This window comes from Staurois parvus, unplaced genomic scaffold, assembly GCF_062004578.1.
Source record: "Staurois parvus isolate SC_StPar_1 unplaced genomic scaffold, SC_StPar_1.0 ptg000427l, whole genome shotgun sequence".
In the NCBI taxonomy this organism is placed as follows: domain Eukaryota; kingdom Metazoa; phylum Chordata; class Amphibia; order Anura; family Ranidae; genus Staurois; species Staurois parvus.
This window is the reverse complement of record NW_028318223.1, coordinates 103,960-131,282: the sequence shown is the minus strand read 5'-3', so window position 1 is coordinate 131,282 and position 27,323 is coordinate 103,960. Positions and strand designations below refer to the sequence as shown.

General features: G+C 54.9%; 1 protein-coding gene across 3 annotated transcripts in view; it reads left to right on the top strand.

Annotated features, from left to right (window-relative positions):
* Positions 1-873: 873 nt before the first annotated feature.
* Positions 874-27,323, top strand: part of ENTPD7 (ectonucleoside triphosphate diphosphohydrolase 7) — a 38,634-nt gene continuing 12,184 nt past the window's right edge. The window contains exons 1-9 of one of the 3 annotated variants that reach the window (XM_089687529.1): positions 874-1,334; positions 3,935-4,032; positions 7,160-7,342; positions 18,130-18,335; positions 21,555-21,705; positions 21,819-21,922; positions 22,808-22,867; positions 24,552-24,700; positions 24,802-24,968. In XM_089687529.1, coding sequence (XP_089543655.1) covers positions 4,025-4,032; positions 7,160-7,342; positions 18,130-18,335; positions 21,555-21,705; positions 21,819-21,922; positions 22,808-22,867; positions 24,552-24,700; positions 24,802-24,968 — 1,028 coding nt within the window. In that variant the 5' untranslated portion in view covers positions 874-1,334; positions 3,935-4,024. Of the gene's footprint in view, positions 1,335-3,391; positions 3,455-3,934; positions 4,033-7,159; positions 7,343-18,129; positions 18,336-21,554; positions 21,706-21,818; positions 21,923-22,807; positions 22,868-24,551; positions 24,701-24,801; positions 24,969-27,323 lie in introns of those variants that run through there. The other 2 variants (XM_089687527.1, XM_089687528.1) reach the window with 2 other exon arrangements.

The following is a 27,323-nucleotide window of genomic DNA, read 5'->3' as shown; positions in this document are numbered from 1 at the left end:
CTGGTGCTCTCCTCATCCTGACCTCTGTTCCCCTCCTCATCCTGACCTCTGGTCCCCTCCTCGTCGTGACCTCTGATCCCTCTCTCCTCCTGACCCTTCTTCATCCTGACCTCTGACCCCTCCTCATTCTGACCTCTGACCCTTCCTCGTCCTGACCTTCTCCGCATCACAACCTCTGACCCCTCCTCATCCTGACCTCTGCCCCTCTCCTCGTACTGACCTCTGACCCCTTTTTTTCCCCAGATCTCTGGGGCTCTCCTCATCCTGACCTCTGTTCCCCTCCTCATCCTGACCTCTGGTCCCCTCCTCGTCCTGGCTTCTGACCCCTCCTCATCCTGACCTCTGCCCCTCTCCTCGTACTGACCTCTGACCCCTTTTTTTCCTGATCTCTGGTGCTCTCCTCATCCTGACCTCTGTTCCCCTCCTCATCCTGACCTCTGACCCCTTTTTTTTCCTGACCTCTGTTCCCCTCCTCATCCTGACCTCTGACCCCTCCTCACCCTGACCTCTGACCCCTCCTCACCCTGACCTCTGTTCCCCTCCTCACCCTGACCTCTGGCCCCTCCTCGTCCTGACCTCTGATCCCTCATCCTGACCTCTGACCCCTCCTCATCCTGACCTCTGATCCCTCCTCATCCTGACCTCTGACCCCTCCTCACCCTGACCTCTGACCACTCCTCACCCTGACCTCTGATCCCTCCTCATCCTGACCTCTGACCCCTCCTCATCCTGACCTCTGATCCCTCCTCACCCTGACCTCTGACCCCTCCTCGTCCTGACCTCTGATCCCCCCTCATCCTGACCTCTGACCACTCCTCATCCTGACCTGACTCCTCTTCATCAGGATAACCCCCTCCTCGTCCTGACCTCTGACCCCTGCTCTGTATACACACATTCCTGTATGGAGAGCCCGGTCCCTGGAATGGATCGTCAGCTCTCAGGCTCAGAGAAGCATTGTGGGGTGATACGAAAAAGGCCTATGCCCCGCAGTGGGCGGGTCTGTTGATGAGAGGGCGTGGCCCGCTCCAGGTCTATACGGAGCCCCACATATGTCCCAGCATGCTCCTCGGTCATACACATGTGAGCGTGGGCGGAGCGGCGTACAGGCATCGGGCACACCAATTGCCACGCCCCCAGAACACAGCAACCACGTGCTCTCCTCCCCAGCAGTTAGCCTCATCTACATTAGCCACGCCCCACTCAAATACAGCCCGCCCACCCCACGTGCCTTCACCGGCTTGGCGATGACGTCAACGCTGGAACCCGCGCAGGCCACACCCACTTCCGGGGCACAAGGAGGGTACTGCCGGTTGTGTGACAGCGTGGACTGCCGGGTGGGTGAGGGGGGGTATCTAGGGGGTTTGTGGAGGAGGGGGGTATATAGTTGGTGGGGGGTATATATGAGGTGTCTGGAGAAGGAGGGGGTATACAGGAGGTGTGTGGAGGAGGGGGGGTATACGGTTGGTGGGGGTATATAGGAGGTGTGTGGAGGAGGGGGGGGTAAATGGTTGGTGGGGGTATATAGGAGGTGTGTGGAGGAGGGGGGGTAAATGGTTGGTGGGGGTATATAGGAGGTGTGTGGAGGAGGGGGGGTAAATGGTTGGTGGGGGTATATAGGAGGTGTGTGGAGGAGGGGGGGGTATATAGTTGGTGGGGGTATATTGGAGGTGTGTGGAGGAGGGGGGTATACGGTTGGTGGGGGTATATAGGAGGTGTGTGGAGGAGGGGGGGTAAATGGTTGGTGGGGGTATATAGGAGGTGTGTGGAGGAGGGGGGTATATAGTTGGTGGGGGTATATAGGAGGTGTGTGGAGGAGGGGGGTATGTAGTTGGTGGGGGTATATTGGAGCTGTGTGGAGGAGGGGGGGGTATCTAGGAGGGGTGTGGAGGAGGAGGGGGGTATCTAGGAGGTGTGTGGAGGAGGGGGTATATAGGAGGTGTGTCGTGGGGGGGGCGGTATATAGGAAGAGGAGGGGGGTATCTAGGAGGTGTGTGGAGGAGGGGGTATATAGGAGGTGTCTGGAGAAGGAGGGGGTATCTAGGAGGTGTGTGGAGGTGGGGGGGTATACGGTTGGTGGGGGTATCTAGGAGGTGTGTGGAGGAGGGGGGTATATAGTTGGTGGGGGGTATATAGGAGGTGTGTGGAGGAGGGGGGGTAAATAGTTGGGGGTATATAGGAGGTGTGTGGAGAAGGGGGGTATATAGTTGGTGGGGGTATATAGGAGGTGTGTGGAGGAGGGGTATATAGTTGGTGGGGGGTATATAGGAGGTGTGTCGTGGGGGGGCGGTATATAGGAGGAGGAAGGGGGGTATATAGGTGTGTTTTGGGGGGGCGGTATATAGGAGGAGGAAGGGGGGTATATAGGTGTGTTTTGGGGGGGTGGTATATAGGAGGTGTCGTGGGGGGCGATATATGGGAGGTGGGGGTAAATATGAGGTGTGTCTTGGGGGGCGGTATATAGGAGGGGGGTATATAGGAGGTGTGTTGTGGGGGGTTATATTGGAGGTGAGGGTATATAGGTGTCGGGGGGCGGGATATAGGAGGAGGGGGGTATATAGGAGGTGGGGGTATATAGGAGGAGGAGGGGGGTATATAGGAGGAGGAAGGGGGTATATAGGAGGAGGGGGGTATATGGGTGGTGTGTTGTGGGGGGTGGTATATAGGAGGAGGGGGGTATATAGGTGTGTCGTGGGGGGTGGTATATAAGAGGAGGAGGGGGGTATATAGGAGGTGTGTCGTGGGTGGGTATATAGGAGGTGGGGGTATATATGAGATGTGTTGTGGGGGGGTATATACAAGGAGGAGGGGGTATATAGGAGGTGTCATGGGGGGCGGTATGTAGGAGGTGGGGGTATATATGAGGTGTGTCGTGGGGGGGCGGTATATAAGAGGAGCAGGGGGGTATATAGGAGGTGTGTTGTGGGGGATGGTATATAGGTGTGTCATGGGGGTCATATAGGAGGAAGAGGGGGGTATATAGGAGGTGTGTGGAAGAGGAGGGGGGTATATAGGTGTGTCGTTGGGGGCGGTATATAAGAGGAGGAGGGGGGTATATAGGAGGTGTGTCATGGGTGGGTATATAGGAGGTGTGTCATGGGGGGGCGGTATATGAGGAGGGGGGGTTATATAGGTGTGTCGTGGGGTATGGTATATAGGTGTGTCGGGGGTATATAGGAGGAGGAGGGGGGGTTATATAGGTGTGTCGTGGGGGGTATATAGGAGGAGGGGGGGTTATATAGGTGTGTCGTGGGGGGTATATAGGAGGAGGGGGGGTTATATAGGTGTGTCGTGGGGGGTATATAGGAGGAGGGGGGGTTATATAGGTGTGTGGCGGAAGTCAGGTACATCATTGTATTGTAACTTCCAGTCCCGGGCGGAGGGCAGATCCAGCAGGACCTGGGCTCAGAGAACGTGGGTTTGATGATGCTGTTCTTCAGTCTGAGGGCATCTAGTGGTGGGTCAATGTACTGCAGTGGCTGAGTTTGTTGTCATTTATTGGGCTATTAATGTGGCTGAAGTTCTCCCTCCAGACACTTTCATACAGAGGGGAGGTTCCCTGACCAAAGACTGAGGGTCTCCCCTGACCAAAGACTGAGGGTCTCCCCTGACCAAAGACTGAGGGTCTCCCCTGACCAAAGACTGAGGATCTCCCCTGACCAAAGACTGAGGGTCTCCCCTGACCAAAGACTGAGGGTCTCCCCTGACCAAACACTGAGGGTCTCCCCGTGCCCGCTGTAGTTATTTTTGCAATGAGCACCCAATGAAAGTTGGATGTGGCCGTGGCTGTCTCCCGTCAGGACGGATGATTGGTCTGATCAGGCAGCAGCCATGGCCACCTACTGGGGTAATGATTCACCTGCGGTCACACCTGCTCCAGGTAGGAGATTCTGATCCCGCCTCTCCAGGTACCGTCCTCATTAGTCTCTCATTGCAGGAGGAGGCGGCCATGTTGGAGGCTGTGGCTGGACTCTCTGGTGCCATGTGGAGAGCAGACGAGGCGAGGAGCTGACCGGGATTGCTGCCTATGGCCAGGTAAGTGTCTTCTGGTGTCTGGAAGGGATGAGGGACCTTCTCTCCAAGGATCCCTATCAGTGGTGGGGGAGGGGGACAAGTCTCCCTGATCATCCACATCAGTGGTTTGGGGGGATGGTATGGCTCTGATATCTCGCAGTGGGTGGTCAGCGGTTGGGGATCGATGGTCACATGGACACTGTCAAAGGTGAAACCTATCAGACCCGGTATTTGGGTTCCTCCAGAATCTGCCTGAATTATTCCGGGATCTCTGCGGTGGGACTCCTCGCGGCTCTCTGTAGATTTGTATACCTAATTCCGGGCACAAGAATCGTGGATTGGCCACAGCTACAACAATATTCAGGGTGGTCCCAGCCTGCTGTACGGCATCGTGAGCTTGGTGTATGACGCTCTCGGTGTGTGTGGGGGATGGGCGGTATATCCCGGGGGACGCTCTCGGTGTGTGTGGGGGATGGGCGGTATATACCGGGGGACGCTCTCGGTGTGTGGGGGATGGGCGGTATATACCGGGGGACGCTCTCGGTGTGTGTGGGGGATGGGCGGTATATACCGGGGGACGCTCTCGGTGTGTGGAGGATGGGCGGTATATACCGGGGGACGCTCTCGGTGTGTGGAGGATGGGCGGTATATACCGGGGGACGCTCTCGGTGTGTGTGGGGGATGGGCGGTATATACCGGGGGACGCTCTCGGTGTGTGTGGGGGATGGGCGGTATATACCGGGTGACGCTCTCGGTGTGTGTGGAGGATGGGCGGTATATACCGGGTGACGCTCTCGGTGTGTGGGGGATGGGCGGTATATACCGGGTGACGCTCTCGGTGTGTGGGGGATGGGCGGTATATACCGGGGGACGCTCTCGGTGTGTGGGGGATGGGCGGTATATACCGGGTGACGCTCTCGGTGTGTGGGGGATGGGCGGTATATACCGGGTGACGCTCTCGGTGTGTGGGGGATGGGCGGTATATACCGGGGGACGCTCTCGGTGTGTGGGGGATGGGCGGTATATACCGGGGGACGCTCTCGGTGTGTGGGGGATGGGCGGTATATACCGGGGGACGCTCTCGGTGTGTGTGGGGGATGGGCGGTATATACCGGGGGACGCTCTCGGTGTGTGGAGGATGGGCGGTATATACCGGGGGACGCTCTCGGTGTGTGTGGGGGATGGGCGGTATATACCGGGGGACGCTCTCGGTGTGTGTGGGGGATGGGCGGTATATACCGGGTGACGCTCTCGGTGTGTGTGGAGGATGGGCGGTATATACCGGGTGACGCTCTCGGTGTGTGGGGGATGGGCGGTATATACCGGGGGACGCTCTCGGTGTGTGGGGGATGGGCGGTATATACCGGGTGACGCTCTCGGTGTGTGGGGGATGGGCGGTATATACCGGGTGACGCTCTCGGTGTGTGGGGGATGGGCGGTATATACCGGGGGACGCTCTCGGTGTGTGGGGGATGGGCGGTATATACCGGGGGACGCTCTCGGTGTGTGGGGGATGGGCGGTATATACCGGGGGACGCTCTCGGTGTGTGGAGGATGGGCGGTATATCCCGGGGGACGCTCTCGGTGTGTGGGGGATGGGCGGTATATACCGGGGGACGCTCTCGGTGTGTGGAGGATGGGCGGTATATACCGGGGGACGCTCTCGGTGTGTGGGGGATGGGCGGTATATACCGGGGGACGCTCTCGGTGTGTGGGGGATGGGCGGTATATACCGGGGGACGCTCTCGGTGTGTGTGGGGGATGGGCGGTATATCCCGGGGGACGCTCTCGGTGTGTGGGGGATGGGCGGTATATACCGGGTGACGCTCTCGGTGTGTGGGGGATGGGCGGTATATACCGGGGGACGCTCTCGGTGTGTGGGGGATGGGCGGTATATACCGGGGGACGCTCTCGGTGTGTGGGGGATGGGCGGTATATACCGGGGGACGCTCTCGGTGTGTGGAGGATGGGCGGTATATCCCGGGGGACGCTCTCGGTGTGTGTGGGGGATGGGCGGTATATACCGGGGGACGCTCTCGGTGTGTGGGGGATGGGCGGTATATACCGGGGGACGCTCTCGGTGTGTGTGGAGGATGGGCGGTATATCCCGGGGGACGCTCTCGGTGTGTGGAGGATGGGCGGTATATACCGGGGGACGCTCTCGGTGTGTGGGGGATGGGCGGTATATACCGGGGGACGCTCTCGGTGTGTGGGGGATGGGCGGTATATACCGGGTGACGCTCTCGGTGTGTGTGGGGGATGGGCGGTATATACCGGGGGACGCTCTCGGTGTGTGTGGGGGATGGGCGGTATATACCGGGGGACGCTCTCGGTGTGTGTGGGGGATGGGCGGTATATACCGGGGGACGCTCTCGGTGTGTGTGGGGGATGGGCGGTATATACCGGGGGACGCTCTCGGTGTGTGTGGGGGATGGGCGGTATATACCGGGGGACGCTCTCGGTGTGTGTGGGGGATGGGCGGTATATACCGGGGGACGCTCTCGGTGTGTGTGGGGGATGGGCGGTATATACCGGGGGACGCTCTCGGTGTGTGTGGGGGATGGGCGGTATATACTGGATGATCCTCTCGATGGAGGATGAGGGTGTATGCGGGGGGCGGTATATGCGGGGGGGGCGGTATATGCGGGGGGGGCGGTATAGGCGGGGGGGGCGGTATAGGCGGGGGGCGGTATATGCGAGGGGCGGTATATGCGGGGCGGGCGGTATATGCGGGGGGGGCGGTATAGGCGGGGGGCGGTATAGGCGGGGGGGGGCGGTATAGGCGGGGGGCGGTATATGCGGGGGGGGCGGTATATGCGGGGGGCGGTTTATGCGGGGGGCGGTATATACTGGGTGAAGTGAACAGTCTGGTCCTGTGCCGTACATCTGACCACGTCATGAACGTTCTCCATCACTATAGGTGAAGGAAATCTCCGGAATCTTTCAGAGATCCAGTGAGCCGCTGACAACTCCACCCCTGCTGTTCTGACATCCCATGCAGTGTTGTCACCTGTACCTGCTGGACTACAGAGCACATCCCCCATTGTCCTGTCCATATAAGGGGAGGGGCTCTGTACTGATCTGGCCCCTCCCACTGGTAATGCCGGTTCTGGATTCCTCCTAATTCTGTGTATATTTCTCTTTCTAGAATCGGCTTCTCCTGCCTCTTCCCCGGCTCCTGGCACTGCAGTCTGCCCTCAGTGACACAGTTCTCCCGCCAGCGGGTGCTCCTCCTGGTCATCCTTCTTGTCCTACTACTTCTCCTTCTGGTAGCTGTGGTAGACCCCAGAATCTGGAGCTCCAGAACTTACCAGGACAGGCAGTTCAGGAGGTCAGTAGACTCCATCTTCCGAATTTATATCACGACTTCCCACAGAGAGGAATCTTCCAGTTTGGGGGGGGGGGGGGGGTAGAATGAAGGTCGGTAACGGTGGCCCCCTTTTATCGTTCTAAAACCCATCTCCACCGTCAGAGGTTGTAGTGTTGAGCTCCACATCCTTCTGTCTTCAGCAGTTGGGGGCGGGGCAGCGATATGGGGTCAGGGCCGGGCGGGGCATAGGTACAGAGTTGGGGGTGGGGCAGCGATATGGGGTCAGGGCCGGGCGGGGCATAGGTACAGAGTTGGGGGTGGGGCAGCGATATGGAGGCCGGGCGGGGCGTAGGTACAGAGTTGGGGGTGGGGCAGCGATATGGGGTCAGGGCCGGGCGGGGCATAGGTACAGAGTTGGGGGCGGGGCAGCGATATGGAGGCCGGGCGGGGCGTAGGTACAGAGTTGGGGGTGGGGCAGCGATATGGAGTCAGGGCCGGGCGGGGCGTAGGTACAGAGTTGGGGGTGGGGCAGCGATATGGAGTCAGGGCCGGGCGGGGCGTAGGTACAGAGTTGGGGGTGGGGCAGCGATATGGAGGCGGGCGGGGCGTAGGTACAGAGTTGGGGGCGGGGCGGCGATATGGATTCAGGCGTTGATCAGTAGATTCACATCCATATAACCACCCTGTCCATACACAGATCTGTAGGAGTGTTCTCGGTGCAGCGATATGGAGTCGGGGGCGGGGCAGTGATGTGGGGGTGGGGCAGCGATATGGGGGCGGGGCAGTGATGTGGGGGCGGGGCAGCGATATAGGGGCTGGGCGGTGGTAGAGAAGTTGATTAGTAGGTTGTCATCCGTACAGCCACGCTCCCCAGACACAGATCTGTAGGGGTGTTCTCGGGGGGGTGGTACAGCAGTTGGGGGCGGGGCAGTGATATGGAGTCAGGGGTGGGGGGGGGTACAGCAGTTGGGGTTGGGGCAGTGATATGGAGTCAGGGGCGGGGGGCGGGGTACAGCAGTTGGGGGCGGGGCAGTGATATGGAGTAAGGGGTGGGGGTACAGCAGTTGATTAGTAGGTTGTCATCCGTACAGCCACGCTGCCCAGACACAGATCTGTAGGGGTGTTCTTGGGGTGGTGTTACGGTGTTGGGGTTGGGGCAGTGATATGGAGTCAGGGGTGGGGGGTGGTACAGCAGTTGGGGGCGGGGCAGTGATATGAAGTCAGCGGGGGGGGGTACAGAGTTGGGGGTGGGAGAATTATATGGAGTAAGGGGGGGGGGGGGTACAGCAGTTGGGGTTGGGGCAGTGATATGGAGTCAGGGGCGGGGGGGGGCAGTGATATGGAGTCAGGGGCGGGGGGGGGTACAGCAGTTGGGGGCGGGGCAGTGATATGGAGTCAGGGGCGGGGGGGGCGTAGGTACAGAGTTGGGGGTGGGGCAGCGATATGGAGTCAGGGCCGGGCGGGGCGTAGGTACAGAGTTGGGGGCGGGGCAGCGATATGGAGGCGGGCGGGGCGTAGGTACAGAGTTGGGGGCGGGGCAGCGATATGGAGGCGGGCGGGGCGTAGGTACAGAGTTGGGGGCGGGGCGGCGATATGGATTCAGGCGTTGATCAGTAGATTCACATCCATATAACCACCCTGTCCATACACAGATCTGTAGGAGTGTTCTCGGTGCAGCGATATGGAGTCGGGGGCGGGGCAGTGATGTGGGGGTGGGGCAGCGATATGGGGGCGAGGCAGTGATGTGGGGGTGGGGCAGCGATATGGAGTCAGGGCGGGGCAGTGATGTGGGGGCGGGGCAGCGATATAGGGGCTGGGCGGTGGTAGAGAAGTTGATTAGTAGGTTGTCATCCGTACAGCCACGCTGCCCAGACACAGATCTGTAGGGGTGTTCTCGGGGGGGTGGTACAGCAGTTGGGGGCGGGGCAGTGATATGGAGTCAGGGGTGGGGGGGGGTACAGCAGTTGGGGTTGGGGCAGTGATATGGAGTCAGGGGCGGGGGGCGGGGTACAGCAGTTGGGGGCGGGGCAGTGATATGGAGTAAGGGGTGGGGGTACAGCAGTTGATTAGTAGGTTGTCATCCGTACAGCCACGCTGCCCAGACACAGATCTGTAGGGGTGTTCTTGGGGTGGTGTTACGGTGTTGGGGTTGGGGCAGTGATATGGAGTCAGGGGTGGGGGGTGGTACAGCAGTTGGGGGCGGGGCAGTGATATGAAGTCAGCGGGGGGGGGTACAGAGTTGGGGGTGGGAGAATTATATGGAGTAAGGGGGGGGGGGGTACAGCAGTTGGGGTTGGGCAGTGATATGGAGTCGGGTGGGGGGGTGGTACAGCAGTTGGGGTTGGGGCAGTGATATGAAGTCAGGGGTGGGGGGGGTACAGCAGTTGGGGGCGGGGCAGTGATATGGAGTCGGGTGGGGGGTGGTACAGCAGTTGGGGTTGGGGCAGTGATATGGAGTCGGGTGGGGGGGGTACAGCAGTTGGGGGTGGGGCAGTGATATGGAGTCAGGGGCGGGGGGGGGGGCAGTGATATGGAGTCAGGGGCGGGGGGGGGTACAGCAGTTGATTGGTAGGTTGTCATCCGTACAGCCACGCTGCCCAGACACGTATTGACATTCCGACACGTTACTGTGTGTGTCCCTCCAGATTGAAGGAAGGCGTCACAACAAGTGTGTTGGTTTTTTTGTTTTTTTTTAAATGGTACATCACGGGACACGGAGCAGGCTTTAATCTTTACGATCTGGTTTATGTGGCCCCAACCCGTCTGGACCCGGCCCCAACCCGTCTTGTTGCCCTTTCCCTGATGTCATCAGACCAGTGAGGGGCCGGCTGGGAGTGACCCCCCTGATGAAGACCTCTCCCTTGCAGTGAGGAGGACACAAGACTGGAGACCTCGCTCATCATGTGACTCCTATGAAGAGCTTTAGCTTCGTTTTTTGTTTTCTAAGTGTAGTTGGTGGAGGATGGGGGTGGGTCTTCCCTTTTCTAACCACCCCCCCTCATTGGTCAGATCATCAGTAAGGGGATAGAGGTGTGTGTGTATATAGAGCAGTGTTTCTCAACTCCAGTCCTCATGGACCCCCAACAGGTCATGTTTTCAGGATTTCCCTCAGATGAAACAGCTGTGGTAATTACTAAGGCAGTGAAACTGATCAAATCACCTGTGCAAAATAATGGAAATCCTGAAAACATGACCTGTTGGGGGTCCATGAGGACTGGAGTTGAGAAACACTCCTATAGAGGAACGTTTCAGAGGCTGAAGGTTGCAGAATTCTGTAATGTTGAGCTCATCTCCTGGCCTGGCATTGACTCTTCTGTAATGAGCAGATTCCAGGGTACCAGGTGGTGGCACTCCCATGGCCCACATGTGATGATCACAGCTGCCACCAGGGTCATACGTGTCTTTGTAATCCCAGATGCTGAGTTCCCGGAACCCCTCCCCCCCTCCCCCGAACACCTGCCAGCGGTCAGAATCCTGTGAGTTACGGAATGATTCCAGTCCTCCGGTAATTACTGCAGATCATTAGACGTCCTCTAATGTGTGTAAAACATCCCACTAAATCTGTAAGCCGGACCATATCCTGGTGGAGACATCAAAGGCCACCAAACCCCACCAGAAAATTCACGAATCCTTCATATAATCCACCGTCATGGAGATTTCCAGAGATGCCCGTCTGGGATTGAGGATAACGAGTTACTGAAGCTCTTCCACTAGAGGGATTGCTGACATTTGTAGTTCTACTCACTGAGCCTTACCAGAGCTCTGCCAGATATGACTTTATATAGAAGTCTCTAAATGTCTCCTTTTTGTCCATCCTGAGCGGGAGGATCCCTGGAGATGCTCTTCATGAGGATATTCCTGAATTCCCGATATTCTCTGTATATGTAGGAAATGTGTTCAGTGAGGAGTGACTTGGACAATCGGGTTCAGCAGTGTCCCCGCTCATCACAAACTCCTACAGTGCAGGAAATGTGTATCTGCCCCCTCCTGATGGTGAATGTTCGCCCCTCACACAGAGAAATGATCGGTCTAACAATGGAATGTTCCCCCCTCACACAGAGAAATGATCGGTCTAACAATGGAATGTTCCCCCCTCACACAGAGAAATGATCGGTCTAACAATGGAATGTTCCCCCCTCACACAGAGAAATGATCGGTCTAACAATGGAATGTTCCCCCCTCACACAGAGAAATGATCGGTCTAACAATGGAATGTTCGCCCCTCACACAGAGAAATGATCGGTCTAACAATGGAATGTTCGCCCCTCACACAGAAATGATCGATCTAACAATGGAATGTTTGCCCCTCACACAGAAATGATCGGTCTAACAATGGAATGTTTGCCCCTCACACAGAAATGATCGGTCTAACAATGGAATGTTCGCCCCTCACACAGAAATGATCGGTCTAACAATGGAATGTTCGCCCCTCACACAGAAATGATCGGTCTAACAATGGAATGTTCGCCCCTCACACAGAAATGATCGGTCTAACAATGGAATGTTCGCCCCTCACACAGAAATGATCGGTCTAACAATGGAATGTTCGCCCCTCACGCAGAAACGATCGGTCTAACAATGGAATGTTCCCCCTCACGCAGAAACGATCGGTCTAACAATGGAATGTTCCCCCCTCACACAGAGAAATGATCGGTCTAACAATGGAATGTTCGCCCCTCACACAGAAATGATCGGTCTAACAATGGAATGTTCGCCCCTCACACAGAAACGATCGGTCTAACAATGGAATGTTCCCCCTCACACAGAAATGATCGGTCTAACAATGGAATGGTCGCCCCTCACACAGAAACGATCGGTCTAACAATGGAATGTTCGCCCCTCACACAGAAACGATCGGTCTAACAATGGAATGTTCACCCCTCACACAGAAATGATCGGTCTAACAATGGAATGTTCGGTGTAACACTGAGAGACAGAATACAACAACAAATTCAGCAGAAATGCGTCTAACAAATGATGACGGATCTGCATGTTCATGAGGGAAAGAAGGATTTGATCCCCTATCATTCAGCAGGATTTCTGGCTCCCAGGTGTCTCTCATACAGGTAACAAGCTGAGATTAGAAGCAGTCTCTTAAAGGGAGTGCTGCTAATCTCATTGTGTTACCTGTATAAAAGACACCTGTCCACAGGAGCCATCAAACCATCAGATTCCAAACTCTCCACCATGGCAAAGACCAAAGAGCTGTCCAAGGATGTCAGGGACAAGATGGTAGACCTACACAAGGCTGGACTGGGCTACCAAACTATGGCCAAGCAGCTTGGTGAGAAGGTGACAACAGTTGGTGCAATCATTCACAAATGGAAGAAACACAAAACAAGTGTCAGTCTCCATAGGTCTGGTGCACCATGCAAGATCTCACCTCGTGGAGTGTCAATGATCATGAGAACAGTGAGGAATCATCCCAGAACTACACGTGAGGATCTTGTCAATGATCTCCAGGCAGCTGGGACCACAGTCACCAAGAAACCAATTGGTAACACACTACGCCGACAAGGACTGAAATCCTGCAGTGCCCGCACGGTCCCTCTGCTCAAGAAAGCCCATGTCCAGGCCCGTCTGAAGTCTGCCACTGAACATCTGAATGATGCAGAGGAGGACTGGTGGGAAGTGTTGTGGTCAGATGAGACCAAAATCCAACTCAACTCGCCGTGTTTGGAGGAGGAGGAAAGCTGCCTATGACCCCAAGAACACCATCCCAACTGTGAAACATGGTGGTGGAAAGGGTTTCTTGGAAAGGATTTCTTGGAAAGGATGATAGACTGTGTATAAAATGATCAATGTAGTTCTTTACACGATCCAGAAGAACTCCTCAGCAGTTTCCTTCCCTGATCCACCCACAATGAAGGATCCATCCTCTGGCTACAGGAGTCTTGCTTTTCATGATACATTTTACATGGTGGAAAAATTAAGAAGTGAGGCACATGAGACCCCCTTGTAATGCCCGATGCAGGTTGGGGGAATTTATTACAGGTACTTGTATATTGATGTCAGTTTACGTGATGCTTTACATATATATTGTATGTTCACATCAGTCCCTGGCCTCGAGCGTACGATCTAAGGTCCCTGGTCATACATACACATACTAGGGACAATTTAGACCCGAGCCAATTCACCTCCCAGCATATCTTTGGAGTGTGGGAGGAGACCAGAGTACCCGGAGGAAACCCACGCAGGTGAGAGAACATTCAAACTCCAGGCAGGTGGTGCCGTGGTTGGGATTCGAACCAATGACCCCAGTGCTGCTTCTAACCATTTAGCCACTGTGTTGGTATCTCAATGCGGAGATCTCTTCTCTACATTCCTTTGGAGAGACGGAACATAAAATGGTGGTGAATGAGCCAGCTTGCAGTCATCCAAGCGGGGGACATCCCCTTTAACACCTGAGGCGGCATATGTAACCACTCTCCTGCTGAAATGATTGTTGGTGGAGTTCTTGTTTGTTTTTTTTTCTTTTGAGAACTTTTAGGTCGCTCATGTTTGTTCCTGAAAGAGTGATTTCCAGAATAAGTATGTTGTGCCAAGAGAATGGAAGCAAACGCTGGCCTGGGACTACAGAAAGTGGATTACCAGCTAATGCCTTGAAGGAGCAACATCTGAACCTCGTCCTATGAAGAGCAATGGAGGTATTTCAAACCAAATCTCCCAATTAGCCTACCTGTTGGCAAAAAGACTTTACACCACCGGACACCTAACCGCAGATTGACTGCAGAAATGTTCTTCTAATTATGTCTAGTGAAGGATACGAGGAATACGGACACATCTGGTGCAGATCCCGAGGACCTCTCTGTATGGTCTATGTACAAGGTCCCACTCTCCTCTCCACCATTTACATTCCTGGTTGGTACAAGTTCTGCTCCTCTAGTGTAACACATTCGCCTTCCTGCTAGACCACATCCTCCATGTCACAATGACCGCACTATAGAGTGTGTGTGGGGGGAGGGGGGGTGGACTTGTAGGAAGATTTCACTGTCTCCTGTCAGGTTTCTCCACCTTTTGACCAGTTTGATGCCACAGATGTGCACATGTGACTCGGCAGGTCACTGGAATCACGCACAGGTCATATACTGGATGTGTCATTATTTGGAGGCCTGTATTCCCAGTATAGGGCCAGTTTATTTCTGGTGCATAGACTAGGCAAATTCCTGGTTTACAGTTGGGTCCGTTGGTGGCACCAGACCAGTGCTGTGCACTGAGGAATGTAATACATGCTGTCATTTTCTCACCACAATGTTTTGGGATGCAGAATAGAACCCAATATAAGATCACTTTGTGATATTGCAGGGAACTCTTTTCAGTGGATTGGCACTGCTGCCGACACCATGGCACACCAGCTGCTGCTTTCTAACAGCCCTAAGTAGATGTGCAGCCGCGAACTAAACTCTCATAGAAGTTCCTAACATGTCCATGTCATTTCAAAAGTCCTTTTCAATGGTCTGAAATCTGTACTTTCTATAAAATACCTGGTGGTCCTGCTGTGGAGGTTCCTGGTATGGGGTGATGGGTGTATTCTGGTGGTCTTGCTGGGGAGGTTCCTGGTATGGGGTGATGGCTGTCTCTTGTTGGTTCTGCCGTGGAGGTTCCTGATATGGGGTGATGGCTGTCTCCTGGTGGTCCTGCCGTGGAGTTTCCTGGTATGGGGTGATGGGTGTCTCTTGGTGGTCCTGCCGTGGAGGTTCTTGTTATGGGGTGATGGGTACCTCCTGGCGGTCGTGTTGTGGAGGTTCCTGGTATGGGGTGATGGGTGCCTCCTGGTGGTTATGTTGTGGAGGTTCCTGGTATAGGGCGATGGGTATCTCTTGGTGGTCCTGTAGTGGAGGTTCTTGTGATGGGTGTCTCCTGGTGGTCGTGTTGTGGAGGTTCTTGTTATGGGGCGATGGGTGTCTCTTGGTGGTCCTGCTGTGGAGGTTCTTGTGATAGGTGTCTCCTGGTGGTCGTGTTGTGGAGGTTCCTGTTATGGGGCGATGGCTGTCTCTTGGTGGTCCTGCTGTGGAGGTTCCTGTTATGGGGCGATGGATGTCTCTTGGTGGTCCTGCCATGACTGTTTCTGTTATGGGGTGATGGGTATCTCCTAATCATTGGAAATGCTGGGTATAATTCTAGCATGTCTGTATAGACTGTCCTGGGAGGAAGCTCAGACATGATGTAACGGTGAAGCCACAAATGTAGTAACGTCGGGCTGAGAACTGTCACTGACACCATTTGTGTTCCGGTGTAATGAGATTACAGGACTGTTTTATGTATGAGGGTCTCATCGCTCCCCAGCTCTGTGGTCTGCATTCTGCTTGCAGCAACACCTTCCTTTCTAGTAACCTGATTGCGGCCTCACTTGCTGGTTCCACATCATCTCCATCGATATCAGTTTGGCCACTGGAGAATGCCGTAGGCTTGGCGTAATGGTGGTTCCAGCTGTTAGAAGCGTGCCTCCAGGGCCTGTTATCCGTTATTGGAAGGAGAATGGGGCTCAGTTTGGGATAATTTCATCCCTCTAAGGAGTCCTAATGATGTTAGTTATCTCTCTCGGTGCCGCAGTCAGTCAGCGCTCTCCGCTTCCTCCTTTTTCATTTCTGCACACTAAGCAAACCCAGCGGCTGCTGCGGCCCTTTCTGGTGGGATGATTCCATCTGATAGATGAGTTGTGATGAGCAGACAGACATGCTGTGGATGTAAGCAGAATATAATCCCCCGCGGAGTGTTTGACTCTCAGCGGTATGGATCGTATGAGGTGCATTAGACCCATTACCAGTCATTGAACACAACACGCCTTCTGTCCGGAATGATCTCTCCGGAATTCTCCATCCTCCAAGTACTGCGTGTCGGAGCGCCAACAGAGCAATGTGAATGGAGATATAGAAGCCTGCCGATGCTGACCTCCTTCCAGAAATGCTAGCTGCCTGGCTGTCATTCTAATCCACAGGCTTCAGTATTTTCATCAATAACCCGAAACATGAGAGGCATTGAAGTTCCGACTCCTAATGTGTGTACGCGTGTGTGTTCATGTCAAAAATAATTTCCCGTATCCCTGTATACTGTTTAAGATACCCAACCAAGAGTTTTTTGGGTTTTTTTGTTTTTGTTTTTTTTAACAATACTTCCCGCTGACACCACCAATTTATGCTCTGACAGTAAAAAACCCCTACACAGTTTAAGGTTGAACCGCTTCTCCTCCAGTGTCCTGAAGTGGCCCCGTGTCTTCTCACACTTCCGGAGAATGAATAGTTCCCTCCCTATGCTGGGATCACCATGGAGGGATTTGTATGTCTCCATCATCCCTCCTCTCCCGCTTCTCTTCTCCAGGGAGAAAACATTTTGTGTTTGTAGCCGTTCCTCATAACTGAGGTCCTCCAGTCCCCATATTAGCTTTGTTGCTGTGACGGAAGCGTAGGCAGGATAGAACACACAAAGAAGAAGGTAAACGCACAAAGCTTTATTGAACTGTGGCAGGCACTCAATCGGGGCAGTTCATGGCACTCCGCAACAGGCGGCTTGTAGGGACACTCACGGTAAGTGGGCTCACGGGGACTCAGCGGGACCTTGGCTGTGGTATCTAACCTCACCACAGCTCTCTAGGGACAACATCAGGCTCACGGCGACTCAGCGGGACTTTGGCTGTGGGGTCTGATTTGGGTAGCGATGTCTCAAGCACACGGCGGCAGTCCAGGTAAGGGTAATCCGAGCACACAATAGGGCAGTTCATGGCTTCCAAGGACACTCAGCAGCAGGCGGCTTGTAAGTACACTCACAGCGGTCAGCGGACAGGGACCCTCACAACAGTCAGCTTTCCAGGGACAACAGTGGTCAGCGGCTCTCACAGCAGTCAGCTTGAGACAGGGCCCTCACAGCGGTCAGCTTTTCAGGGACAACAGCGGTCAGCAGCCCTCACAGCAGTCAGCTTGAGACAGGGGCCCTCACAGCGGTCAGCTTTCCATGGACAACAGCGGTCAGAAGGCAGGGGCCCTCACAGCAGTCAGCTTTCCATAGACAGCAGCGGGAGTCCTGGCTGTGTGGTCTGGCCTCAGCTCAGACCCCACACAGCGCTTCTCCCGAGCGCAGATCAACACAGCAGGCTTGCAGGTAGGGACACAGCAGGCTTCAGGGTCTTCGCTGTGGGGTCTGGCCTCAGCGCAGACCCCACACAGCACCCTGTCCCGAGCGGGGATCGAGCACACAGGCAGCCATGGACAGCTACCAGGGACACTCCCAGCCCTGGAGTATTAGCAGAGTGGCAGCAGGTAATGGTTCTGACCTTTTGGGGGGGGGGTCTCTTGCAGAGTGCCCAGCGGGTATGGCTGCGGAGGTCCGGTCCCCACCCAGACCCCCAACGGAACAGCTGCAGCGGAAACGGAAGACAAAGACCGGGTCCCCTTTTTAAGGCCAGCCAGGACGCTTCCCGTCCTTCCCGTCCAGCCCAGCGCCGCGTTGCCGAGGCAAAGAGGCACAGCCCCTTGACTCGGGCTGCGCACTCGTAAGCGTGGCCCTTGTCTCCTGGCAGGCGCAGAGCACAGGAAAATCTGACTCGCCAGGGGGCGCGTGGCAACCGGTTGGCGGCCCCGTGCCGGAATCCCTCAGCGGGGTGTCACTCCTCTTCGGCTGGCCGGTACGTATAGCGGTCGGTGGAGGTGGCCGGCGGGGGTGGCCGGCGCGTGTAGCGGCCGGCGGGGGTGGCCGGCGCGTGTAGCGGCCGGCGGGGGTGGCCGGCGCGTGTAGCGGCCGGCGGGGGTGGCCAATATGAATAGCTGTCAGTGGGGGTAGTTTATATTAAAGGGCGTGTCCGTATCCCTTCTCAGGTACCTGGATCAGATCGAGGATTTGGAAGCCACAGACACGGAAGACACCAAGCTGAACTATGGCATTGTGGTGGACTGTGGCAGCAGCGGCTCCCGCGTCTTTGTCTACTTTTGGCCGCCACACAATGGGAATCCACACGACCTGTTGGACATCAAACAGATGAGGGATCGCGGCAGCAATCCTGTGGTGAAGAAGATTAAACCAGGTAGGTACCTTCGTTGGAGGTGTCATGGGGCCCTGATGGGGAGCACACATGTCCTCTGCGGGGTTGGTGCCGAGAGATGGACCATTGTCTGGGAGATGAAGCATCTTTTCCGAGTTGAAGGCGATGAGATGAAGCTGCTATTTAATCTTCTGGTTCATAGTGACAGCTGTGAAGTCTTTCTGCGTTTTTATGTCTTTTATCACCTAAAATGTTCCTAAAACCCAAACATCAGCTGAAGATTACTTCTTATGGAAGGAGAATCCCCTCATTACCGATTATATAGGACCATCATTGATGGGTATGTGCTGCCACCTAGTGATTATTCTGCGAACAGATGAAAAGAATGGCATGGATTATGTTAGGGGTCCAAACTTTAAAAACGAAGGGCCGGTTTACTGCCCTTTAAACTTTAGGGGGGCCGGACTGTCGCCATGGGAGTAGAAGAAAAAAGACATCATTGCTTTCATTGAGAAGATTAGTGCCCCATCGTTGGTGTGAGGAATAGTGCCCCATCATTGGTGTCAGTGGGAGGAATAGTGCCCCATCATTGGTGTCAGTGGGAGGAATAGTGCCTCATCATTGGTGTCAGTGGGAGGAATAGTGCCCCATCATTGGTATCAGTGGGAGGAATAGTGCCCCATCATTGGTGTCAGTGGGAGGAATAGTGCCTCATCATTGGTGTCAGTGGGAGGAATAGTGCCCCATCATTGGTATCAGTGGGAGGAATAGTGCTCCATCATTGGTGTCAGTGGGAGGAATAGTGCCCCATCATTGGTGTCAGTGGGAGGAATAGTGCCCCATCATTGGTGTCGGTGGAAGGAATAGTGCCCCATCATTGGTGTCAGTGGGAGGAATAGTGCCCCATCATTGGTGTCGGTGGAAGGAATAGTGCCCCATCGTTGGCGTCGGTGGGAGGAATAGTGCCCCATCGTTGGCGTCGGTGGGAGGAATTGTCCCCCAAGGGCCAGATAAAGGCAAGCATAGGGCCACTTTTGGCCCTTTGCCACAGTTTGAAGACCCTGGATTATGCTGTGGACTTAAGTGATGTTCACGTGCGGCAGGGCCGGCCAGTGGGTTGGCTGCGCGGCAGGGCTGACGGTGCGGCAGGGCTGGACGTGGGGTTGTCCGTATCTCCACTCCTTTGACCTTACTACCACCGAGGAGATCACCAAGGTCTTCTCCGAAGCCCGCCTCACCACCTGCCCCCACGACCCTGTCCTCTCTCAGCTTACACTCCCTCACCCACATCTTTAATCTTTCCCTCTCTTACGGCACTTTCCCCTCCCCTCTGAAGCATGCACACATCACCCCCCATACTCAAAAAGCCCTCCCTGGACCCCACTGACTCGAACAACCTTAGACCCATCTCCCTGCTGCCATTTACATCCAAACTCCTCGAGCGCTTACTCTATAATCGCCTAAACTCCCACCTCAACAACAACCTCCTCGATCCCCTACAGTCCAGCTTCCGTCCCCTACACTCCACCGAAACCGCCCTCCTCAAACTCACCAACGACCTACTTACTGCCAAAGCTAATGGCCACTATTCAGTCCTCCTGCTCCTCAACCTCTCCGCGGCCTTCGACACAGTCGACCACCCCCTCCTCCTCAATAAACTACACTCTCTTGGCCTCAAACACTCCGCTCTCTCCTGGCTCTCCTCCTACCTGTCACAACGCTCCTTCAGCGTTACCTACAACACTACCACCTCCCCCTCTCTGTCGGGGTCCCTCAAGGCTCTGTCCTCGGGCCCCTTCTCTTCTCCATCTACACCTCCTCCCTTGGCCAACTGATACACTCCCACGGTTTCAACTATCGCCTCTATGCCGTCAACACGCAAATCTATCTCTCGACCCCCCACCTCACCCCTTCAGTCTCCGCCCAAATCACCAGCCTACTGAACAACATATCAGACTGGATGTCGCTCCACTTCCTTAAACTGAACCTCTCCAAAACCGAGCTCCTTGTCTTCAACCCAGCCCGCGCCCCCTCCCCCCCCCCCCCCCCCCCGACTTCTCCATCACATCCAACAATGCCACCATTAAGCCCACCCCGCAGGCCAGAGTACTTGGTGTCATTCTTGACTCCAATTTATCCTTCCACCCCAAGTCCAATCGCTAACGAATTCATGCCGACTCCACCTCCGCAACATGCAGACTCCACCTCCGCAACATGCAGACTCCACCTCCGCAACATGCAGACTCCACCTCCGCAACATGCAGACTCCACCTCCGCAACATGCAGACTCCACCTCCGCAACATCGCCAAAATACGCTCATTCCTAACCCCAGAAACCACTAAGCAGCTCATCCACTCCCTCATCATATCACGACTGGACTACTGCAACTCCCTCCTCACTGGCCTGCCTCTCCACAGGCTATCCCCGCTTCAGTCTATCCTGAATACGGCAGCCAGACTCATCCACCTCACCAACCACTCCGTTTACGCCACGCCCCTCTGCCAATCCCTCCACTGGCCTCCACTCAGTGTCCTCCACCCCCCTCTGCCAATCCCTCCACTGGCTCCCGATAGCCCAATGGATTAAATTCAAAATGCTAACACTGACGTACAAAGCCGTCCATAATATAGCCCCGAACTACATCTCCGACCTGATATCCAAATACCACCCAATATGCTCTCTCCGCTCCTCACAAGACCTCCTTCTCTCTTGCTCCCTGGTCTCCTCCTCCCATGCCCGCCTCCAGGACTTCTCCAGGGCATCACCCATCCTCTGGAACTCCCTACCCCAATCCATCAGACTATCACCTACTCTCCTCTTCTTTAGGCGCACCCTGAAAACCCATCTCTTCAGGGAAGCCTACCCCGCCCCCTGCTAATTGCTGACCTCCTCCTCTCTTCCCACCACTCCATCCCCCACAGCTTTTCCTCCTGTGCCACCATCCCCTCCCTCCTAGATTGTAAGCTCCAAGGAGCAGGACCCTCGATCCCCTCGTGTATCACATTGTATTGTCATTGTACTGTCTCATGTTCTGTCTCCCATTGTAATGTACAGCGCTGAGCCAACTATTGGCGCTTTATAAATACTGTATAATAATCTCTGCATTTCTGAGGTCACCTACTCTCCGCAGTTTGTCCGCATTCATCTCTAGTTGTCCGCGTTGTACCGTGTACAATTTGCAGCTCTTGCTGAGCACACGGGTCTGAAGCTGATGCTGGGTAAACGTTCTCCTAATACTAATAGAAAGCTGTGACTTGCAGGGATCTCTAGCATCTCACAGACCCCGGAGAAGGCCAGCGATTACATCCACCCTCTTCTGAGTTATGCCGCATCCTACATCCCAAAGACCAAGCATAAGGAGACCCCCCTATACGTTCTTTGTACAGCCGGCATGAGAGTCCTGCCAGAGAGGTGAGACCTTGGGGGGGGGGGGGGGCGTTATTGGCCATTGTGTGATATTTTGTTGTATGATGTTGGGGTGTAGATGGATTGCAGAACCCACATTAATGCTGTGCACCCCTCAGTCAGCAGGCAGCCATCCTCCAGGATCTGGTGAAGGACATTTCTCAGGACTTTGGTTTTCTGTTCTCGGAGGCCCATGCTGAGGTCATCTCTGGAAAACAAGAAGGTAGAGTAATAAAGGAATAGGAAATCTCTACTGATAGAAGTGTTTGCCAATCCGTCGTCCTCCTGTCCCCTCACAACCTTCGCAGACCCCTCACAACCTTCGCAGACCCCTCAACTCCCCAACCAAGGGGACATGTGGATGGTCCAGGAGCTCTGCATCACTGATGGTCCATTGTGCAGACACTCAGGTGTGGTTAGGAAGAGCCAGTGAACTGGACAGGGAGGTGGTAAAGGGTGTATCTTGTAGCATTGTGGGGGATGGGGTCTTGTAACATTGTGGGGGATGGGGGGTTTGCAGCACTGTGAGGGATCTTGTGGCTTTGGTTTGCACCTTCATTTGTGATCATCTAGCAGGAAAGGATCCCAGTCCATTGGTAGATCATCATGATATTGTGGGTGAGTGTTTGTGGCAGGCCACTTTCCCATCAATCCAAAGACTAGAACATGGTCAGAGTTCTGCTTCACCTCTCAGACGTCGGGCCCCGAGGGTTGTGCACCATGTGAATGGCAGCAGTGGGGCCCCAGATTGTGAAGTGTGCTCCTCCTAGAACTCAGTAATTGGCAGATCTCAGCTCATGGACTTCTAGCAGAGGGTGAAGGGTCAGGTCTGGGTCCATGTCTCCATCCAGGGGTGGGTGGATGGAGACATGGATGGATGGCTGGTTTTCAGGTGATGAGCCACGTTGTACCATATGTTGGAAATGCAGTGTGTTGGAGGCATCACATCAGATGCGTTTTAACATTCCTTACCACGCATTGTGGTCATGTGACCCGTGGCTGCTGACCTGAACAAGACCTGATTTATAAAGGTCCTAACCATGGTCAGCTTTTGTCTGATTACTGTTACAATTCTATACAAAATGTAAGCTGTTCTGTTTGATTTTAGGAGTTTATGCGTGGATCAGTATAAATTCTGTTCTCGGACGGTTTGATCACGTCATAGATGGTGAGTGTCTTCATACTAATTCAATAATTGCGCATTACACTTCTCCTGAGTACCTTGCGGGGTTTGGCCTGAGCGGGCACAGTATAGGGGCGGGTGGAGTACACAAGTGGGCTTGGTAGGGGTGGGCGGAGTGTACGAGTAGGGTTTGGCGGGGTGGGCGGAGCATAGGCATGGTAGGGGTTGGTGGGGGTGGGCGGAGCGTAGGCATGGTAGGGCTTGGCGGAGGTGTGCGGAGCATACACGTAGGCTTGGCGGAGTGTACGAGTAGGATTTGGCGGGGTGTAAGAGTAGGGGTTGGCGTGGGCGGAGCATAGGCATGGTAGGGGTTGGCGTGGGCGGAGCATAGACATGGTAGGGGTTGGTATGGGCGGAGCATAGGCATGGTAGGGGTTGGCGGGGTGGGCGGAGGATAGGCATGGTAGAGGTTGGCGGGGGTGGGCGGAGCGTAGGCATGGTAGGGCTTGGCGGGGGTGGGCGGAACGTACACGTAGGCTTGCCGGATTGGGCGGGGTGTACGAGTAGGGTTTGGCGGGGTGTACGAGTAGGGTTTGGCGGGGTGTACGAGTAGGGTTTGGCGGGGTGTACGAGTAGGGTTTGGCGGGGTGTACGAGTAGGGTTTGGCGGGGTGTACGAGTAGGCTTTGGCGGGGTGTACGAGTAGGCTTTGGCGGAGTGTACGAGTAGGGTTTGGCGGGGTGTACGAGTAGGGGTTGGCAGGGTGGGCGGAGCGTAGGCATGGTAGGGGTTGGCGGGGTGGGCGGAGCGTAGGCATGGTAGGGGTTGGCGGGGTGGGCGGAGCGTAGGCATGGTAAGGGTTGGCGGGAGTGGGCGGAGCGTAGGCATGGTAGGGCTTGGCAGGGGTGGGTGGAGCGTAAGCATGGTAGGGCTTGGCGGGGGTGGGCGGAGCATACACGTAGGCTTGGCGGGGGTGGGCGGGGTGTATGAGTAGGGTTTGGCGGGGTGTATGAGTAGGGGTTGGCGGGGTGGGCGGAGCGCAGGCATGGTAAGGGCTTGGCTGGGGTGGGTAGAGCATACACGTAGGCTTGGCGGGGTGGGCGGAGCATATACGTAGGCTTGGCGTGGGTGGGCGGGGTGTATGAGTAGGGTTTGGCAGGGTGGGCGGAGCGAAGGCATGGTAGGGGTGGGCGGAGCGTAGGGGTTGGCGGGGTGGGCAGAGCACAGGCATGGTAGGGCTTGGCGGGGGTGGGTAGAGCATACACGTAGGCTTGGCGGGGTGGGCGGAGCATACACGTAGGCTTGGCGGGGGTGGGCGGGGTGTATGAGTAGGGTTTGGCAGGGTGGGCGGAGCGAAGGCATGGTAGGGGTGGGCGGAGCGTAGGGGTTGGCGGGGTGGGCAGAGCACAGGCATGGTAGGGCTTGGCGGGGGTGGGTAGAGCATACACGTAGGCTTGGCGGGGTGGGCGGAGCATACACGTAGGCTTGGCGGGGTGGGCGGAGCATACACGTAGGCTTGGCGGGGTGGGCGGAGCATACACGTAGGCATGGTAGTGGTGTGGAATTTCTCTATTTTATTGAGGATTCTGGGAGAATGAAGACCTAATTTCGTGTGACTTTGACCTGTAAGTTGCTGTAGAAGAACGCCCCAAGCATAGTAATGCCTGATCACCGCGATCTCTCTGGCCTTCCTCTGTACATCCCATAACCTGGCTGTTGTGGTTCTATAGATGAAGACGCTGTGGTTGCCGTGACGATAAGTACCCAGGAGGAAGCCATCATCCGTAAGAGAACGGTCGGCATTATAGACATGGGTGGCGGCTCACTCCAGATTGCCTATGAGGTTCCAAAAAGCATGACCTTCCCGTCTGCAGAGCACGTACGTATCTATCACCTCAGAGGAAACTGGAGGAAAGAACTTGTTTGGATCAGAACAGACACACGGGTTCTGACCTCCAGATGTGATCTCTTGTCTTCCAGGAGGAGGCGGCCAAACAGATGTTGGCTGAGTTCAACTTGGGTTGTGATCTGCAGCATACGGAACATGTCTACCGTGTCTTCGTCACCACCTTCATGGGCTTCGGAGGGAACTTTGCTCGGCAGCGCTATGAAGACCTGGTGTTCAATGATACTATGGCAAAAAACAGGTGAGAGGTATGCGGTGACTGGGGGAGGGGGTTTGTCTGCATGGAGCGTGTATTCCCTTCCTGTGCTTGAATGCTTGTACTGACAAATGAGTTGGCAGGGTAATGAGGGATTCCCCCCATCTGGCCTGGAGAAGAGAAGCCCCACCAGGAGTTGTGTAAATTGCCTCTTCTGTAGGCTGCTGGCTGGGAGTGGAAGGGATCTGAGTGTTTATAAAGCTGCCTGATCACTTTTTCTCATGTGATTAAAGAGTAACTCCACTTACGTTGGGGAAAGAATCCTCCCCTCAGGGTGGCCCATGCAGATTGTTGCAGATTGCTACCAGTTTCAGCTCCGAAAATCTTTGTTTTATGTCAATGGGCACGATGGAAGCAGTTCTAAAGTCTAAACATTTAGGGATCAGCATCTCCCCCCTCCCCTCCATCCCCCCCCTTTACTTACCTGAGCCCTCATTCGATCCAGCGCTGTGCACATCTGCAACTCTTCTCTCCCTTCACTTCCATGTCTTTCTGGCTTTGTTGGGGCATGTCACAGTTCACCCGCACACCACGCCCACAGCGACTAGCTAACCGAGGCGCGCACGTGCGGCCGTGACTTGGGGTAAAGAGGGAATAAAGGGGACTTAATCTGAATATATAAAAGTATATAAGCCTGGCCGTGATCTACTTTCACAGCCCCCACTACCTCTTGGCCACCACTGGAGGGAAACTCCAATCCAGCTGGTTGACCACACACGGGCAGACACAAATCGTACATACAATCTGGTGCACTAATTAGGGTTGAGGAGCAGCCTAGCAATCACACCCTTCTAGGATCCCTCCAGCTATCCTCCAAGCCAGAACCCCGGTGTTAATCACCCTTCCACTGTCCACACCCCCCCCCCCCACACCAGACACACCACAAACTGTAGCCTGCCACCACCCAACAGTTTATCCGCATAACGGTCTGCTGAGACACCCCACACACAGATCTCCGTCTGGCAGATCTGCTACCTTTTACAATCTGCACACAATCTGCCAACAAACAGTGCTATTGCATACAGATTGGCAATGAACATGACCGAGCGTTTAAAGACACTAAAATACAATACAATCTCTCCGGAGATCTGAGCCCGAGCTTATGTACCCAGAAGTCACTTATTAATCTTATGATTTAATATCCCAAAGTGGGCGGAGCATAAAATATGTACAAAGTATAAAAGATACAGAAAATACAACAAATACAAGAAGACACACAATTGACTATAAAATAAGAGGGGATAAAACACAGAAATAAAACTTTTGCCGAGATCTATCCTGCGACTGGAGCAAGTCAGAGAGAGTCCGCAATCCATCAGTCAATAGGACGGGCTCCATACGAATCACAATGTCCATACCGCGGGGTCCTCAATTTATGGGAATATGGACGTGGGCTGGACATGAGTCCTTGGCCAATTGACTCTGGGGGGGTGTTCCTGTACCTGCCCACAGGATTTTCTGGGTCCTGAAATGCCCAAAGTCGATTGGACCAGGCACGGTTTGAATCACCAAGTCAGGGATTGAATTTCCGACACCAGCGCATCAGTCCAATCGCGACAGTACCAATCACTGTTCAGCTGTCGCAATCTGGCGCCACATAACCATTTCCTGCATTTTTCTGCCATTCTACATAGGCCACAAATACGATTTTTACATGCAGAATGTAGCCTACAGAGTGCCCAATCAGAAGGAAGTATTTTCATCTCTGCAACTAATATTTTAGCTTTGATGAGAGATGAAACATATTCCTTTGATTTCCTGATATACTTCAAAACTCTGGTCTCCCGCTGTGTCATGAAGCCAACCTGTCTCCAGCCATTTCCTTCCAGGTTTCCCAGAAGGTGCCAAATCTTATTGGCACCCAGGTGTCACTTCCAGCCTGAGGAAGCTCTGTCTCTTTTCAGATGCTGATGGGTGACCATCTGCCTCTGCCTTAATTCTGAACACATCTTATATTATTAGAACATGGAATGCTAAATCTACATTGTCATATTTTCTACAGGTCACATCTTATCTACTCAAAGCTGTACATGTATGTCCCATCTCCCCTCTTCCAGACGACGCATAGCTGAGCCTAAACGGGTCAGCTAACGCATCTGCCAAGAAGGTTCCCTAGGTTGGGGGGGGGTTCTCCCAACTAAAGCTTGACACCGCTGACATTTCAGCTTGTCCCCTTGCAGATATGAGAGGGCTCCTGTACAGTTCTCGGAATGATCCTAAAGGGTTTGGATCACAACTGGCCAGCGGATTCCCCTGCCACTGACTAACTACTGGACGGGTACAGGTAAACCTGTCGTGTGCTGTCATCATTTCTAGGCACTGGCCAGGGTCATCTGGTGG